This window comes from Perna viridis, chromosome 14 (genome assembly GCF_037379345.1).
Source record: "Perna viridis isolate PV_CMFRI_1.1 ecotype Kerala chromosome 14, ASM3737934v1, whole genome shotgun sequence".
NCBI lineage: Eukaryota > Metazoa > Mollusca > Bivalvia > Mytilida > Mytilidae > Perna > Perna viridis.
The window spans coordinates 17,050,638-17,067,910 of NC_142458.1; the positions used below are offsets into that span (position 1 = coordinate 17,050,638).

Here is a 17,273-nt window from a genome sequence, read left to right on the forward strand (position 1 = left end):
AACAGCATGATGTTTTCGGCCTGCAAACAAGCATGAAAACTTCTACAATCTAATTTTGATTTTGATTTTTTCGAACAATTTTAAGCTCGTACTGTAATGTCACCAATATAATTTTCATATTCAGTTAAAAGCTCCTTATATAATGAATCAAATCTTATAGTCTTATGCTGTTAGAAAACTTGTCAGTTGATGCTGCTTTTGTCGTCAGTACACATTCTTTGTTCGGACGTGCACGTTCAGTTTTGAAAATATTTTGACAAACAACACTTTATTGGATTGGAAATACTTTTTTTGTTAATGACCATATTGCAGTCGCATTGATAATCGAACGATTTTGTTTATAACGTGTATAAAAAAATATGAAAAGCACATTGTATTCATATACGCGTGGCGAATTTTATTTTAAAAAATACAAACAAAACAATAATTATGCATACTTCACATATAAAGCACAAAAAGTAATTTAACAATGGCGGCTCAATCGCGAAAAAATGTTGACAAACACATATTTTTCTAAGGTACAATGCCTATAGAAGAATGTTTTCTGTCAAATTCAAAATTCCCGGTATTTTCCTTTCTGTGTGTATTGTTCTGATCAATTTCATTCTATTCCAAAATCATAATCTAACATATATAAGCTCGTTTTTAAGAACTATTTGTTAAAACTATGCTTAAGAATGTGTAACGTATGTAAAGAAAAAGACAACTGCGTCACAAGTTTTTCTTCATAAATTCACACATTCTCTTTAGCGCTAAATCGCAACACTCCTTATTGAAGTTTGGACCGGAAGTGTTAGTAAATGCATGATCGGCTTTGTAAGAATGAAATTCGTATTTCACTTTTCCTCTGTCAAGTTTCTCTTTTAACTTCTTTTGATCGCCTGGCGCTGCGAAACCTTCCATTTTGTCTAATTCACCAAAATGACATTGTAACGGACATTTAATTTTGCTAACATCCGCCAGTTGATCGCCAGGAATACCGTAAAAGGGAGCCGCAGCATCAACTTCCGGGATGTTTGCCGCAGCCGCCAAAGACAATGCCCCTCCCATACAGAAGCCTGTTACACCCACCTGCAAAATTGATATTATGTTAAATGAAGATGAACATATGATTTTGAATTTACAATAAGTACACAAGTGCTAATCCAATTAGGTTGTCAAAGGCACCCACACAGTGCCGTCATAAATTTGCATTGGACACAACAATTGGCAATCCGAAAATTAAAAATGAAACTTAGGCCTACTTATGTGATTCATGTTCCGCACCACTTTGGTCGCTTAAATTCTTTTTGAAATAAATGAACGCAACAGAAATTGCCGTTGACAAGGTTAGATACAGATACAAGGATAATAAACAGTGCCTATTAGAATATTGACTTTTAAAATATTGAACTCGCGGGCATACTTCTTTTTTCTCAAAGTAACAATATGATGAAACTTAAGCATGGAAAGTGCTTATATTCACTTTTACTTGCATTTCTTTTCAAACTTTTAGTAGTAAAGATCTAAGTAGATATTTCTAGACAATATGGTATAAAGACGTTTTCCCTACTTATGTCAATGTTGACGTTTTCAAAGTATAAGACAAAGCAAACTGGAAAAAAATTCCTCAATTTATTATAGATCCTTTTACCTTCTTGCAGCCCAGTGATTTCAAATGAAGCACCGCCGCTTTGATGTCCTTTATTGCCCCTGGCCAGTCTAAATTGTTCATAAGATGCCCAGCTTGTTCGTTGTCGGTAGCCTTTTCTCCTCGGTAAAGATCAGGAACCAGCGCAACTACTTCGGCTTGTTTGGCTATGAGTTCGGCTTCATCCTGGATTTGATCGTTCAGACCCCACCATTCTTGAAGTACAACCACTCCCTTTTTCGTCTTGGATGGGTCACCAATGATAACGCCGGGGGTATCACCTTTTGGGTGCTCTGATTTGCATTTAACAGACTGTCGTGTCATGGTTCTGTCAGCCTGTGAAAACAAACCAGAAATAATGCAGATCGAAGCTTTCAGACTTTGACAATGATATTGGTTTAAGTTGAAATACTTTTGTCCACCGCTAGAAAGAGAAACTCAGTAGATAAAATAAAACTTGCGTTATTAAACCGTCACTTACCTTTCGAATGTAACTTAAGTATGAAAATATAGACACGCGTTTAAATAAAGAGAAGTTTTACTGTTTTTCTTGGTGTGTATCTTTGGCCAATCAAATCAACTTCCGTGTTTTATATCGAACGTACTCTACTCCATAACCTCGAAGCAAATATTTGTATAGTTTGTATAGTATAATTGGCTATTCATGGAAATTCGGAAAATTTTCTTTTAACCGCGCGCGAACCCGGATTTACTCTGATTGGCCGTATCAGGTACTTATTAGATAATCTTGATGGGGTGATAACAATGCATTTCATATAAAAACCTAGCAGTGGCCTTTCCAGAGATTTACAAAAGGGATCCTTACGCAAGGCACCAACTTAATGTAAAATAAATATGCATCATGTTCACTTAATTGTGTTTGTACATTGCTTGGTACGAATTCGCTTTCTGGTTTATTTATTGAACTTAACTGTTTTTCTGTTCAATTTTCAATGTTTTAACATGAACAATATAACATTAAAGAAAAAAAATCAATTTTATAAGGGGGTTGGGTCATGCGGGGACTCTTTTGTTCCGCCTATACCTTGTATGGCTCCTTGTCTGCAATTAAGGTAATAGTACAGATTGTCTGTCGATGAAAAGTAACGAACATCAAAGATCAGAGGGAAGCGTGGCATCCTCTCACAGTCAAGAAACAATAACACAAACCATAATAACTAGACGAATTAAAGTCAAAGTATTAAAGAGCCAAACTTAACCAAAACCTGTTGAATAATGTTAATTCTGGAAGGTTCACAACCGGACGGCCACACGGACGAACGATTGCATTCTTATACTCCAGTGAAACCTCGCAATCGCAGGTATGATGCTATATACAGTGGCGGACCCATGGCCAAAAAGTCCGGCCCCAGTTTTGTTGGAAAATTATGTTAGTTGTGAGCAAAAATGATAGTTTTGATACACACCCCTTTTGTAAATTCTTCGATTGGACCCCCCCTTTTTTAAAATAAATTTCTGGATCTCCTATTGTTTACTAATTAAATAATTTAAGCTTTGAAAATTCTGCAAAAAAACCTTGAGTAAACATTGAATAAATTTACAATCTTTTGGAGATCCTTAATAGTATAAAAATACTTTTGTATCGACAGTGGATTTTACATTCCAATGTAACCATTTGTTAGATTCAACAGAAAACGCATATAAATAGATTTTTAGATTTTCCATGCTGGTTCGTCATAAAGTTCTTGGAAACAACAGGAGATTTTTTAAAGGATTAAAAGATTACTTGAGAGTTACATGTATGTACAATCTGTAGATAAGAAAACGCCAAATGCATGTACATTGGTTTGATTTGACATACGTTCCCTGACTTATCGGTGACCCTACACAATCGGATAAGCCGATCTGTGCGCGCATCCTACAGGGGCAGATTCAGAACTTTTTCGATGAACAAACTAATTGGCGGTTGGAGTAACACCTTTCCGTCTATGCCCAGGAACTTAACATAACAATTTATGTCCCTCAAACGGAATAAAAAATGGGGAAATTCACTAGTAACAAACTATTCTTCAAAACCGAGAAATGTTTGATAAAATGGCCCATGATTCTCAAACTTCCGGTAGCCTCCTGTGGTTGGTCGACCTACATGTATTTTAACTTATCACTTATTTTCCATACATTGCGCTCCTATAAAATGATAATGTCTAAAGGAAAATTTGTCTACCTATGACGTCACTGAAAGGACAATAATTCTGACTTACAGACATCTGTAACAGTAATAGTTTCATAGGATGGACACAGGCAAAATTATGCACTTACAAAACTCATAATTTCTCGCTTAAGCTGTAGACAGATCTGAAAAGATGCAGTAGATGTAGACATGTATGCCGTGATACTATATAAGACCTTTCATATTATTTTGTGGTATATCATCCATAACGATTTTCTTATTTTGACGATCTATAAAAAAAAGATGGGGGTTCTTTGAGCATGTCCCGACAATGATGTGGAATGTTCTCAAATTTTGTTCAAAGATCAATTCATGAGTTCACTAGCTTTAATTTCTTTTGAATCTTTAACGTTTTGTGATATTACAATTGTTATGATTACCCCCCCCCTTTTGCACTTGCATATGTATAATTAATATGCTTCGAATTCATATTACATCACATTAACGGCATGCGAAGGATGGGCCAAACTCTGTTCTAATGCGTCTATCAATTAGTAACAAATCCATAAACACCTTTGATCCTAATGAACAGGTGCATGGTCCGTTTTCTAAGCAGATAACATACTCATGCACGAAAGTAGATGATTTGGAAAAACTGTAAACAAAAAACAAAACAAAACAAAACAAATTACACGCGAAAATTTCAAGGTTCTCCAATTATCAGTAAGAATGTTACGAGAATAATATAATTTTTCAGATGTAAGCGGAACAAAAAATAAAATGAGTATGTATATATTACCTCCTGATAAATAAGAGCTACCATGTTATACTTCAACGCATGATATAGAAGTTTCTTTTGTCATAGTATACAGGTGTCATAGGGACACAGTGCATAGGGGACGGTATTTGTTTATTGTGTTCTCTGCTCTAGTTTTCAAAAATCTCAAAATAAAGTCCGATTGGTTGCTTTGGTTTCTCTGCTTTGTTCCTTTAGATGAGTAACTCGTATGCATTTTGTAAACGTAACTTCATTTCATAGCGCTTAATAACTGAGTTAATTGCTCTTCAAAATGATACTGGAATTTGTTGGTAATAAATAAATTGATATATATTCTGATCTTTTAATTAGATTCGAATATTGTTGCAAAACATTATTTCAAAAAATAATCTGAGTTAATTTTAGGATGAAAATGGCATTTATTAACGATTAAGATGTTGGATGAGAACCAGCTACATGCAGCCTGTAGAACCGTTCTCAATAAACAAAATAATTTAGTAGCTGTTTTAACATCCGGTTATTCTAATGATATAAACTGCCAAATTTTCTCATTACGCTCTGTGTGCTTTGTGGTAATTTGATAGGCTTTTGAAATTAGCTCTCAGTAGCACGAATCAACGCAACATGCACGTTACGGTATAGTGAAAGCTGTTTTTCTAATTTTCAAAATGGCCGATAAATCTGCAGACGAAGAGAAATGTATTTTGTGTTACAATCGTGATGTTACTACGATGCCTGCCTGTGGGAAATGGGGGACAAAGTTTTGTACTTTAATTTATATTATTCTGAATATTTTTGTGTGCTCTTTGATCGTGCATTTAGTGGGATTTTCTACGACGTACTGGTCCTATGGAGAGGACTTCTACCACAACGGATTGTGGCTTCTGTGTGGTCTTAATAAGCAAAGATATTGTCGATATCTTCCGTATGATGCAGGTAAATTGTTTGCATGAGGTTTGTGATTTTCTTGGGGGGGGGGGGCGGCATAATCTTGTTCCTTGGCAGCAAAAACTTCAAGATGGTGACGGTGATACACGAAAAACATCTACAAAGGGGTGAATATTGAGTGTTTTGAGTCATATTAAAGTTAGTTGGCATAACAAAAACTTATGTTCTTGTGTGGGCTAAATAAGTAAAATCATTCATAATGATACAAATATAGAACACTTCTCGTAGCGATAACATTCATAGGTTAGAAGTAATGAGATAATTGAGGTTTTCTGTGACAAAATTACTATGGTATTGTTTTATTTTGATAAAACGTAACATAACTACAAAATAATAATCATATAAATACAAAAAAACAAAAAAACAAAAACAACATGAAAATGTAAACAAATGTAAAAACGAAATAAACGCGGAAGAGATCGAAAACGAAAATACAGTGATTTATCCTTGACGCTTAAAATATTTTTAAAGACATGCATGTACGTGTAATCAGTACAATGTGAGTTGGACATGTTTTTAGTATTTTACATGCTTCTATATGACGGATCCAGACACTTTGAAAAGAAGGGGTGCCATCCAGGGTTCCCAGAAAAAGGGGGTGCTATGACATTTATGCAATTTTTTTTGTCAATTTTACAAATAAAATTACAAATTTTCCTATAAAAATTAGGTGCCAGCCCCTGCACCCCTCTAAATCCGCCACTGGTAAGGAGATATTTTATTGTCTACAGTATTCTAAATAGCCATGTACATGTATTTATCAATTGCGGATCCAGGGTGGGGGTTAGTTTCGGAGGCGAATCCCTCTACCTGTTTATTTGAAAATTTTGTTAAGGCACAGACCATTTTCTTCTCGAGGGGGCCTGAAATTTTGTTTTGAGTTAGAAAATTTTCCACGAAGTGTTCCGAATTTTCTAGGGGGTTTGGGGGCATGTAACATTTTGAAATATTAAATCTCAAATCCTGCATTCTGAGGGTATCTTGAACAATTTTTAAAAATTGCAATTTTCCAAATGGAACCGCCACTGTATATGTATTAAAATAGAAATAGCTTTATATCAATAACTCATTTGTAAGATCTTTAATACACTGTATGTGTTAATAAAATATTTTCAAATAAAAACTTTTTAAGAAAACCATGATAGGACACCAACCCTTTTCTTACCAAGTTGACATAGGACATCATTTTTTATCAAGTCAGATAGCCATAGGGTTGCAACTTTTATGTAGGCTCTTATTTTGTTGCACCGGTCCTATGTGGCGATAAATTTTGACCGGTCCTATGTGGCGATAAATTTTGACCGGTCCTTGAAGTAATGGGAGGTATACTGAATCATAATACTTTTTTTCTGTCCATATCTGAGAAAGTAATAAATCTTTGCTTAAATTTGGAATATTATTTAAAAAAAAATCCCGGCCCTTCTCAGTATAAAAATGGTTGGTGCCAAATTTCGTACATTTTTGGTCATCATCTTTTCTTGACACCTGTCTGGTCTCGCTAAAAATATGTAAATATTTATATGAACCTTTATATAGTATGATTTTTAACAGTTGTTTCTTTGTGTGCATCAAGATAATTCGTGAATACATGCTTATTATGAGATGCTATATTTTAATCTATTTATGTATTTGCAAAATTACATCCACATGGGTCAAGCAAATACAAAATACATAACACGAAGACGATAACACTATATATGTAGATGTAGCAAAGAACTCACGGTAGACATGGACCTCATTTTGGCAGTTTTATAGATTGCTTTATAAATTCTCCTGTTTCATGCTAAAGTGCAATAGTTTGTACACTCCATGATTTGGGTGAAGTCCCAAGTGCAATTTTACTTTTTAGTCAAGTCCAAATTCCATGAAATTTGAAGTGCAAAGTACGGCGGTTTTGAAATGTTAAGTCCATGGCTTTGAGTGCTTAAGTCTAAAGTACACTCTAAAAATGACCAAAATAGAAAGTCCAAAAAGGGGGGGGGGTGATACCCTCTTTGGTTGATCGAATGGTTGGTTAGTACTATATAATAGAATAATATTACAGTGTTTCTTGTCTTAAAAACTGTTGATATCTCATATTTTAATCACATTAAAAAAAAAAAAGGATGAAACTCATCACCAGTTTTACATTGAAGGATCAAGAATTAAGGGCTACAACATTCTTCTGTGGGAGGCGGTTATAAATGAAGTTTTCGAATAAATATTTCCCTATCTATTATAACTTCGTTGTAAAGATGTGTATGAATTGAATACATTTTTCAGTCACAAAAATATCGAGTACGTTGCATCACCCGGTGTTGTATCAATTCTTATTTAAATGTTTTACACCCCGGGCCACCGCGAACAAGGTTGATAGGAACTACTTGTATCATGTCCATTCGTCCAGATATTTATTAGTGCAACTCCTTTTAAACCATGTAAATGATTGTGATGAAACTATTAAAAGTATTGGGCGTCATTTATCATATGTAGATATACATAAAGTGAAACTTTTGCAAGGTATGAAGTGCATCTAATGATACCCTAATATTCAAAGAAAGATAACCTCAATTCATTAACATTATTTGGGGTCGGTGGGTAAAAACGACTGAAAATGGTTGTAAATCAGATCAAACACAAAGTTTGAAAACAGATCCTTCGACATCTTAAATTCTGAATGTTATCACCTGGAAACCGTTTGGAGACCGACAGATGGACAAACAGACGTCCTAGTGTATCATAACCAAGGGAACTCTGATTATATATATGGAATTATCTTTTTTCTGACGAGATATTAAAAAAAAGATCTGCATTTTTTCAAAAGCAAAATATATGAATAGGGTGGGGTTACAGAATCCCAGCGGCACCCCCTATCAAATAAGTATTGGCGTGCCCACCCCCCACCCCCACCCCGAGAGTTTATCAAATTATCTAGGAGTATAAAATTTTAATGTTGCATATAAAGAGCTTTAAATAATGGTCCATTCTTAGTAAAATCTGATTCATCTATACGTGTAGAGATTTACGCAAAGGGTGTAGTCGTTAGGTTAACACGCAACAAGTGTGTGTATGCAGAGATACTGTCTGTTACACATGGCCCTGGGGACATAAAGTTCTGTCAGTTTCATTTGTCTCCCACACCTGTCTTACAAGGTCAGATGTCAGACTCATTTGTTTTCCTTACCTGTATCTACCTGTTATTTCAAATTAACAAAAGAATAAAATATTTTATGTTGTAACAAAATATGTACTGACATATTAGTGTTTCAGTTGTTAGTTCCGCCGGAGTTTGTGTCTGGATTTCTTCCTACATGTTAAATGTAACTATAATCGTGTGACTTTTTAATTTATGTTAGTGGCTACAGATTTAATGTGATAGTGGGACATGTTTGATGTTTCCTTAGCGATACGATATATAGAATTTCTAGGAGGAAAATCAGATTTGATTCTTTGAAAAAACAGAATAGGAAATTTAGATACAGAAATGTGACAATTTCCACACTGAATGATATCAATAGATTGGAGTAATGTAAAGTTTCGCTTTATAAACTATTTTTTTATGATATAAAATGCATGTTGTGTAAATTGTGGGTCACCGGAGAAGAGCATTACGAGAAAGAATAATCACTGCTTTAAATAATCCGTTTGTCTCCGGGTTTTTCATTATTTCTCAGTGATATTGCCATGGATTAAAATGGAAGGGATAGTAGGGATTGATTCAATGACAGTTAATTGAGCCTTGCTGACACAATTTACCATGTACGACTTTAGGAAGATAGTTCTTTTGATAAGGACATTCTTCTTTACCTTTGACCTTGGATTGCTATGCCATGTTATTGGATTTGGTTCTCCCTATTGGTCACAATACAAGTTCACCAACTCTGGTCTATGGAATTGGTGCTACAAATTTCATTGTATGAAGTATTGCCGGGACGAAGGTTTGTTTACTAGTGCATGGAGATGACAACCTTTTAGTTGCCTTTTTAAGTGCAAGTCTTTGTAAGAATCAGATAAACTGGGAAAAATCAGAAACATGCACGTCAAAACCCCACCAGTCTGACAATGTAATATCTATTTAAAAAGACCATTATTTGATCGCTGCATCACTGGCTTTGTGCATTAATTTTTCAATAGAATCTAAGAAAAAATAAGTTTTTGACAGAGTTTTCTGCCCTTGAAATGTTCATTTACAGTGCATTTCAATGAAATCGTAACTCAATGGTCCACCACGATAAGGAAAATCTTGTCTGTTTTCCTTGATTCTGATGATTAAAATAGTCAAATTACACTATCAAAATCATGATGTTTTTTTCCATTTTTCACCGATTGCTTGATTCTTACATGACTATAACTGAAGGAAAAATATTTTTACTTTCAGGCGCGTAGCTGAGACCAAATTGAAGTGTAGGCAAAATTACGGCAGGGGTCTCGGGGCCGCTTAAGGCCCCAAGCAGGTCCAGGGGGCGAAGGCCCCCCCCCCCCCCGAAGCTCTCCTGGATGTATTTTATCTCCAAAAAAAAAATGGCAAAATTAAGTGCAGGCAAAAGCTTTTTTGCCTAATGGCAGCTACGCGCCTGACTTTGAGGAATGATGTCTACCGCTGTTCCACGGCCTGGTCGTTCAAGTTTCTTATTTTAGTCAAGTTACTGACAACTTAGTCTTGTATTATTTATTTAGCAACTTCGTTCAAAATTTGACCAATTTAAATATCGCTCATTTAAAAAAAAAACTATTGTTCAAAACAGTTTTGAGAAGTTGATTTACTTTAATGGCATGTAGGTTACAGACCACCAATTTCATTATCAATTAGGAACGTACCTCTGATAATTTTGAGCCCAAAGTATGCTGCCTCAAACTTGAATTAACTAATTTGGTGGAACTATAAATAAAGATGGTCTAAGTAAAGAATTTTTAGGATTCCCCAGGCTATTTTTAGGGTTGACGAGTTCCGAGTGTCAATGCTGCACTGCAAAGTACTAAGTAGTAAACCTCTTGTGACATTTTGAGTGACATAGCAGTACATGTGTATGTTTCAAGTGACATATAGTTTTGGTTAGGTTAAACTTAAGGTAAACTATTGAGGATCCCCTGAAAATAAGCAAATTAACATAGAGAGTAATGGGAATCTGAATTAGTGGTTTGTAGCTTGTATTTTGTTTTACAATTGATCGTTCATTTGAGCTTGACATTTTGTAGTGCAATGCAGCGAGAAAATCCGGGCTATCTATTTCTGCAACGGGTTAGATTATATATTTTTAATAACTACGCCGGACCAATACCAAGTTCAGCTGTATCCCAAAAGAATTTTATGGTTCTGTCACATTTGTATCGTTGTACAAATGTATGTATAGAGACCAAGACTATAGTCGATTAAGATGATTCTGTGACTGTAGTTTTATGGGAAAAGTTTCAAAATTTTGAACCATTATACTTGTTCTTTACACCTTTATGTTCCAGTTTCATATGCAAATATAAAAAGTACATGATACTGATAGGAATTATTTTAAAAAATGCATCATTAATACTGCATAGATAAAAAAATCTAAATTTCATGTATTTTCAAAGGGCGATAACTATGATTATCGATGTCTGCAAATGTAGAATCGTTTAACTGTTGCTCTATGAACTGAGGAACAAAATACATATTATTTCCATAACTGAACCTTTCCTTCTAAAATGTCAATGTTTTCTGCCATTTATCATTATTACTTAATTGTTACTCCATTGGCATCTTTATCATATGCTCCCTTGATAGTGGTTAAAATAACTAATGGCATTTATTGTCGTACTAAAAGAATTTGTATATGTATGAAATCTTACTAGATTTTTCACAAATTCTATCCCCTCTATTTCCCCAATTTCTGATCTTGCTTCGCTCGGCGCTTAATTCTAAAACCTCGTATCCCCACCTGGTAACATTTTCTGAGACATATAGCACTGAACCACAGGAACTCTGACAAATAGGACATCTAATGGGACATGAAACAATAGCCAGTTTTAAGCTGCAATTTACTTTTCTTTCTTTTCTTTTTTTTCCCTTCTTTTTTTTTTTTTTTTTTTGGGGGGGGGGGGTAAAACGACTTAAAATGGCCATAACTTTCGTGTAAATAACCCGACCAATTTCACATTCAAACTTAATATGTATTTAAAAAAAATCAAAAACTGCAAAGTTTAATATCACAATCGAACCTAAAGTTATCATCTGGAAACTGCCGGGGACGGACAGAGGGACGATCGTATATGCAACTTTTCGGAGGGTATCGTATAATACCTCATGTAGTGGGGTATAAAGAGGGTATATTGTCCATGAGTACTGCATTATGACCATTCGAGAAGGAAGTAAGTCATTTAGTGGTATGCATTGGTTTAACAGGAATACAATTTCCCTCGTCGTTCATTGAAGACCCATGGATGGCCTAGAGCTGATATTTTTCATCCAGGTGGGGGTAGTTGTCTCTCCATATCCATTCATCTGACATTATTTATTTCAGCTTGGTTTGAAGCCACTCAGGCATTAGAAACATTAGGACTATTTGCTGCCGTCCTCGGCTTAGTTTTGTTGGTTCTTTTTATTTTCCACCCACCGTCGACGACGAATAAAGCTATTTTTATACTAGCTGTTATTTCAACTTTTGTTGCAGGTAAGAAGTACAAGTAGAGAGTTTGTTTTACCCTAATCAACTAGTGGAAGGTACATGGACAAATTGGCGAATTATCATAAATCAACTGAAAAACTCGACCCGATTCACTCACAGATTTTGCATACCCCCAAACGTGCTCAGTCAATTGCACCGAGTTAAAGCAGCTGATTAATTAAAAGATTAATCATCTGAACCAAGATTCGAGCGAAAATCAAAAGAATATATTCCATGGCCAAACAGGGGAAATAGACACACACAACAAATAACATAAAAAACAGTTGAAAGTAACACGTACAAAGAAACAGAAGTAAATCAGCAACCCGAACTCCATTTAAAATTGGGAGTATGGACCAAGTGCACTGGTGGGGAAGGCCGCCTCCGTTTTTCTAGAAACACCCACCGATTTGCTCATAAAATGTCACGTCCGGGGTAGACAAAAAAGAACAGGAAAACTATGACACAGTGAACTAATTTGTTCTCGTGGTGTAGATGGATCCACTCTAACGATCCACGAGTTGATGAAAACGACAATAAAACTTATGTAGTGGTGATTTTATAATATTGTAGGAATATAATCCTGTTACAGAAGCTTAATAGTAAGAAGTCTAGTACCGTACAAAAAATCCTCATAGTTTTGGCAAGCTATGTCGTAAAGTACATGTATGAGTTGTGGTATGAAAACTCCATGCACTGGCGCTGCAGGGAATTAGATCAGATCAGCTATATATAAAATCAGCCTTTTGGGATTAATTTAATTGGTCATCGAGTTGCGGAGCACAATTTGTTCTCATTGGAATGCCGAACGTTTGTTGAAAAACACGTGCACATGATGTCGAACAAATCGTGTAAAATCTTTGAATTCGCGAAAGCGCTCCTGCGTTGCAGATTACTTTTCAGAGCATTAGTTCAATGAGTAAGAACTTTGCCAAGCTGTGTAGTTGGATCGTTTGTTAAGTCGAACTGAGATACAACTGTAATGATTATATATTTTTCAAGACTTCACAAAATGTGTTTTCGCAAGTACTATATGTTTCACTATTTAATGTATTTAGAAATGTATGAAACCGGTCAAGCGGTGTCCCACTAAAGCCTCCTTTTAGATTTAAAATGTATGAACAATTCCTCTTACAAAACATTTTGGTAAAGTATTTCGTTATACTTTACGAGGATAATTACTAGTAAGAAAGCAGAAAAGTGTAAAATTTGCCACAAAGATTTTTTTCGGATGAAGAAAAACAATATCTCAACAATGGCGGATCCAGGGGGTCCGAGAGATGGAAACCCCTTTTGTTGGAAAATTTTGGGCATTGTTTTGGGGTAAAGACATATCAAATATTAAATTTCTGAAACTCCTTTTTTTCTGGACCCACTCTGTGGATTCGCCACTGCTCAGGAATCGTTTTCGCTGTTCTTTGGAAACCGTTAAAGTAAATGTCAATCTGATGTTTTCCGATTTTGCATATGTTTGATTCAATTTTTATATATTGTTTTGCTGTTGTTGAAGAAAATTGAAGAAAATTGAAGAAAAGATTTAAATGCTAGAAATGTGACGGTCTATTCTAGTCTTGCATTACCTTACGAGATACATGTAATAAAATTATGTTATGTTTTTTTTTTCAGTCTTTTGTAACCAACACTAATTTATTTTATGCTTTATGTTTTTTTCTTTTTTATGTTTCAGCGTGTTTTACAGTACTTGGCGTGGTCATTTACGGCGCCAAAAACCGTGACCTTTCTTGGTCGTACGGAGTGACAGTTTTGGCGGGAATACTATACATAGGGAGTGGAATTCTTATGGTTGTGCATTTAAATATGAACCTGCAGGATACATAAAGACTTATATTGAATACCCCTTACTTGTCCACAAAGGGGCGATAACCCCATTTAAGTGCCATATTGAACCGTCTTACATATATAACGGATTGTACTTCCATTGAGGGTGAACGACTGGTCGATGATAGACAACATTATTATTGAAGGTTATTGATAAAGCTATAGGTCAGAAAATCTTCTTTTTCTCTCTCGAGGAAATGTTATAATATTTGTTTATAAAGACTAAACATTAGTTATGACTGATGACAAAAAATGCCGTCGGATAACGGTGTAGCAATGTCGTCGCCCGTATATTGGCACTTGATTTTCGTGTTGTAAATTGAATACTAGATATTTAATCTTTGTAAAATTTCACATCTAATTTCCAAACTACATATTGATTTTGAAGGTTATGTCCTCAACCGTTTAGGAATTTGGGCCAATAAGGGCTCAAATCCAAACATTTCATAGAATTCAACTATACAATTCAAGCAGAAGCATATGCAATTCAATGATGTTGATTGCTGTTTTTTTAGGTTAACACTTAAATAGCACTCCAGCTAAGAATCATGCAAAATGTGATTCATGGGTAAAAAACCTACATATTTTTATTTTTGATATTTTGTTCGAATTTCCATAGTAAACAGAAATTAACATTCAGTTTTTCATATAACCTGTGCTCTTAGGAGAAGAAAATTGTATAGAATGCACTGTAGATTTCAAAATTAAGGGAGATAAGTTCATAACTCTGTAAATGACGCTCAAATACAATAGAATCTACTAGATTTTCAATGTTGATTATCACTTAAGAGCAGGCAGATTTGAATGAATAATTACACATTTCATAGTATAGACCCATAAACAACTTCAAAACTAAAAATATGTAGCCTTTTTTAGGGTGTATCACATTTTTCAGATTTTGCATGATTCTTACAAAGACAACTACTTAAATCGTTTGGGAATGAAGAGCCAGCAAAACACGTTTCTAACTGTAACCATTTAGGAATAAGTTACCAATCGGGGGCCACTTCGATTCTGGAAAAATTCTTATCTGGGATCAAGTACATAATCGCCAAAAAAAAAAAAAAAACAAAACAAAACAAATCTTTAATCAACCTTGAATTGTGTCCATACCTACCCCAACCGTTCAGGATTCGACTTCTTTGGTCGTATCAAGCTGTGCCCTGTAAAACGTTTGATTTTTTACTGTTAAAGCGTGGAGGCTCAATACATATTTATTGTTGTTTCCAAATTAATTCTAAAAGAATTTTGATTAAAATTTAATGAAGAGGTCTTTTGTATTTAACCCAATCCTACTGACTGGCACGGCATTGATCACCATTTTATCATATGCATTTAACATTCTTTGCTCTTCATACTTTGAGAAATACAAACACCATTTAAACAAAATTTCTCCGAAATAGTTTTTCCTGGCCAACTTGTATTCTACTTGACAATTTCTTTGATAAGGGTCTTATTTCTATAAGGATCGTTTGTATGTAGATTATTCAGAGGGACTTGATATTACTAACATACACTCCCTGCATGGCTAGCCCGAATGTTGATTTTTTTTATGTGACACTTATATAGTGCAGTTACATAAAGGAACACGATGTTAATCACTTATCCTATGTCCGCTGTCGTATATTAACCACATTAGCTGCTTATTTCCACACTTTTTTGCTCCCTACACAAAACCGTCGAGAATAGTCTTCTGTAGATATTTTTAACTTCTGCTCTAAACTTACTGTCCAGGAAAAGGTAGACAACTGGATTAATAGCACTATTCAAATACAAACCACGGAACAAAATGGCGGTCAGGGTTCCGTTACTTTGATAAAACGAAAGGTTAATTACTCCAATCAATGTGATTATACTGTACGATAAATATCCGACGAATGAAAATGATGTAATACAAATAAATATACATATAAGTTTCCTTGAATATCTCAGAATATCAACGAATTCATTCCCCTGTCCTTGTGTGTCTTCTGCTTTTGAATTATTGGCAAAATCTTTACCTTTGGTATTTAGTTGTTGATTTCTTTGGCATATTTGGTTGTTAACTGCAATTAGTACCTTGCTATACGCCATGTAGATAATGATAAACAAAACAATAAGAGCCAACAGTTGAAGAGCTGTGTAAATCTGAAATCCAATGGTTTTAAAATGCAGTACTCCTATCGTGCATAGATGTCCTTGGTAGGGCGGGATAATATTTGTGGTAGAAAAATATAATGAAGGAATCGATATCGCCACCGACCCTACCAATGCGCACGCGCAGAACGTATTTATTTCCTTGAAAGAAAACTGTTTCCCATGTGGATCTCCTAGCTTCCGCTTCCGATGAACAGCAATAATTCCTAATATGACCACAGAACTGAAGAGAAGTGCTTGCGAAATAAATCGAAATATTTTGCAGCAAATATCACAAGTAAATGACATATTCCATCTCATGATGACGATTTCAAATACGATACAAAGAGAACAAACGATAATGTCAACGAAGGACAGCCATAGGACAAGCAGACGACAGGTAATAGGTTTATACCGGAAGAAGTAAATAAAAAAGGCATGCGCATTACCAAAAACTCCTATAACACAAAAAATGATCAACATGATAAATGAAGGAAGATAGTGCTGTTTAAACTTCGTTACTTCTAGATTGTCGTTGTCTGTCATATTTCCAGGAAGAGCCATCTTAGGTCCTTGTATCTTGTATCTTGGTTCACGGTCCACTTAGATCTTGTGCTTCTCAATGTGTCTGAAACAAAAAAAAATGAAATAACACATAATACGAGACATTCAGTTTTTCGATTTGCCATTGCAGTTTTTGAATGGCAGAATATTAATACGTCTTGTATATTAGTAAACTGTGCTGAGAACACCTACACGTACATTTACACATCTAATTTAATACTTGTAATTAATGTTTGTCATGTAAGATCTTAATGCATTTCATACAAAAACAACAATCGTAGTTGATACAAACTTACTGAAACGACTTTGGAAAATAAACTACATTTAGTGTAATATCCCATGAATTATATATCATACACATCTAAAACACATTTATGCTTTCCATTTTTGGTTCATTATGAAATCAATTATCCAATGTGTTCCCGTCATTGAAACAATTAGAAACGGTCCCAGATGTGATAATTAGTATAATTGTCCGCGAGTAATTTCGACCAAGTAGCTATAACGTGCTGTTAGGTGCATTTGATGTGCAATCAATTGTCTTATTTTAGAAAAAAAAACTATCCTAAATAGAAGGATTAGTCGCCCTTGTGCTTTTAAAACAACTCGGAAATACACTCTACTTTATGTGTCACTGTGGTACAGTTTATTTTA

The 17,273-nt window shown here is 34.8% G+C and overlaps 3 protein-coding genes across 6 annotated transcripts; 1 reads left to right on the forward strand and 2 right to left on the reverse strand.

Annotated features, from left to right (window-relative positions):
* Positions 1 to 371: 371 nt before the first annotated feature.
* LOC148598427 (uncharacterized) lies at positions 372 to 2,243 on the reverse strand. Of its 3 annotated transcripts, none has more exons than XM_088562008.1 (3): positions 2,112 to 2,243; positions 1,634 to 1,966; positions 372 to 1,071 (listed from the first exon to the last, which is right to left on the reverse strand). In XM_088562008.1, exons 2-3 carry the CDS (start codon positions 1,952 to 1,954, stop codon positions 712 to 714), a joined length of 681 nt encoding a protein of 226 aa, XP_088418134.1. In that variant the 5' UTR covers positions 1,955 to 1,966; positions 2,112 to 2,243; the 3' UTR covers positions 372 to 711. The 3 variants fall into 3 exon arrangements, with proteins under 3 accessions (XP_088418134.1, XP_088418135.1, XP_088418136.1); XM_088562009.1 differs by having other exon boundaries at positions 2,173 to 2,196; XM_088562010.1 differs by lacking the exon at positions 2,112 to 2,243 and adding an exon at positions 2,092 to 2,101.
* A 2,828-nt stretch (positions 2,244 to 5,071) lies between these two features.
* LOC148598428 (uncharacterized) lies at positions 5,072 to 15,209 on the forward strand. Of its 2 annotated transcripts, none has more exons than XM_088562011.1 (3): positions 5,072 to 5,475; positions 11,958 to 12,107; positions 13,789 to 15,209. In XM_088562011.1, exons 1-3 carry the CDS (start codon positions 5,208 to 5,210, stop codon positions 13,938 to 13,940), a joined length of 570 nt encoding a protein of 189 aa, XP_088418137.1. In that variant the 5' UTR covers positions 5,072 to 5,207; the 3' UTR covers positions 13,941 to 15,209. The 2 variants fall into 2 exon arrangements, with proteins under 2 accessions (XP_088418137.1, XP_088418138.1); XM_088562012.1 differs by lacking the exon at positions 5,072 to 5,475 and adding an exon at positions 8,654 to 9,404.
* On the reverse strand, positions 15,184 to 17,140 carry LOC148598429 (uncharacterized). The gene is made up of 2 exons (XM_088562005.1): positions 16,916 to 17,140; positions 15,184 to 16,683 (listed from the first exon to the last, which is right to left on the reverse strand). Exon 2 carries the CDS (start codon positions 16,617 to 16,619, stop codon positions 15,576 to 15,578), a length of 1,044 nt encoding a protein of 347 aa, XP_088418131.1. The 5' UTR covers positions 16,620 to 16,683; positions 16,916 to 17,140; the 3' UTR covers positions 15,184 to 15,575.
* Positions 17,141 to 17,273: the final 133 nt, after the last annotated feature.

What these genes read in the sequence shown, in the direction of transcription:
- LOC148598428 (XM_088562011.1), top strand. Translation starts at nt 5,208, where the DNA reads ATGGCCGATAAATCTGCAGACGAAGAGAAATGTATTTTGTGTTACAAT. An exon ending in ATATCTTCCGTATGATGCAG is followed by an intron (nt 5,476 to 11,957) that starts GTAAATTGTTTG and finishes TATTTATTTCAG; the next exon opens with CTTGGTTTGAAGCCACTCAG. An exon ending in TATTTCAACTTTTGTTGCAG is followed by an intron (nt 12,108 to 13,788) that starts GTAAGAAGTACA and finishes TTTATGTTTCAG; the next exon opens with CGTGTTTTACAGTACTTGGC.
- LOC148598427 (XM_088562008.1), bottom strand. Translation starts at nt 1,954, where the DNA reads ATGACACGACAGTCTGTTAAATGCAAATCAGAGCACCCAAAAGGTGAT. An exon ending in AATCACTGGGCTGCAAGAAG is followed by an intron (nt 1,072 to 1,633) that starts GTAAAAGGATCT and finishes TCAATTTTGCAG; the next exon opens with GTGGGTGTAACAGGCTTCTG.
- LOC148598429 (XM_088562005.1), bottom strand. Translation starts at nt 16,619, where the DNA reads ATGGCTCTTCCTGGAAATATGACAGACAACGACAATCTAGAAGTAACG.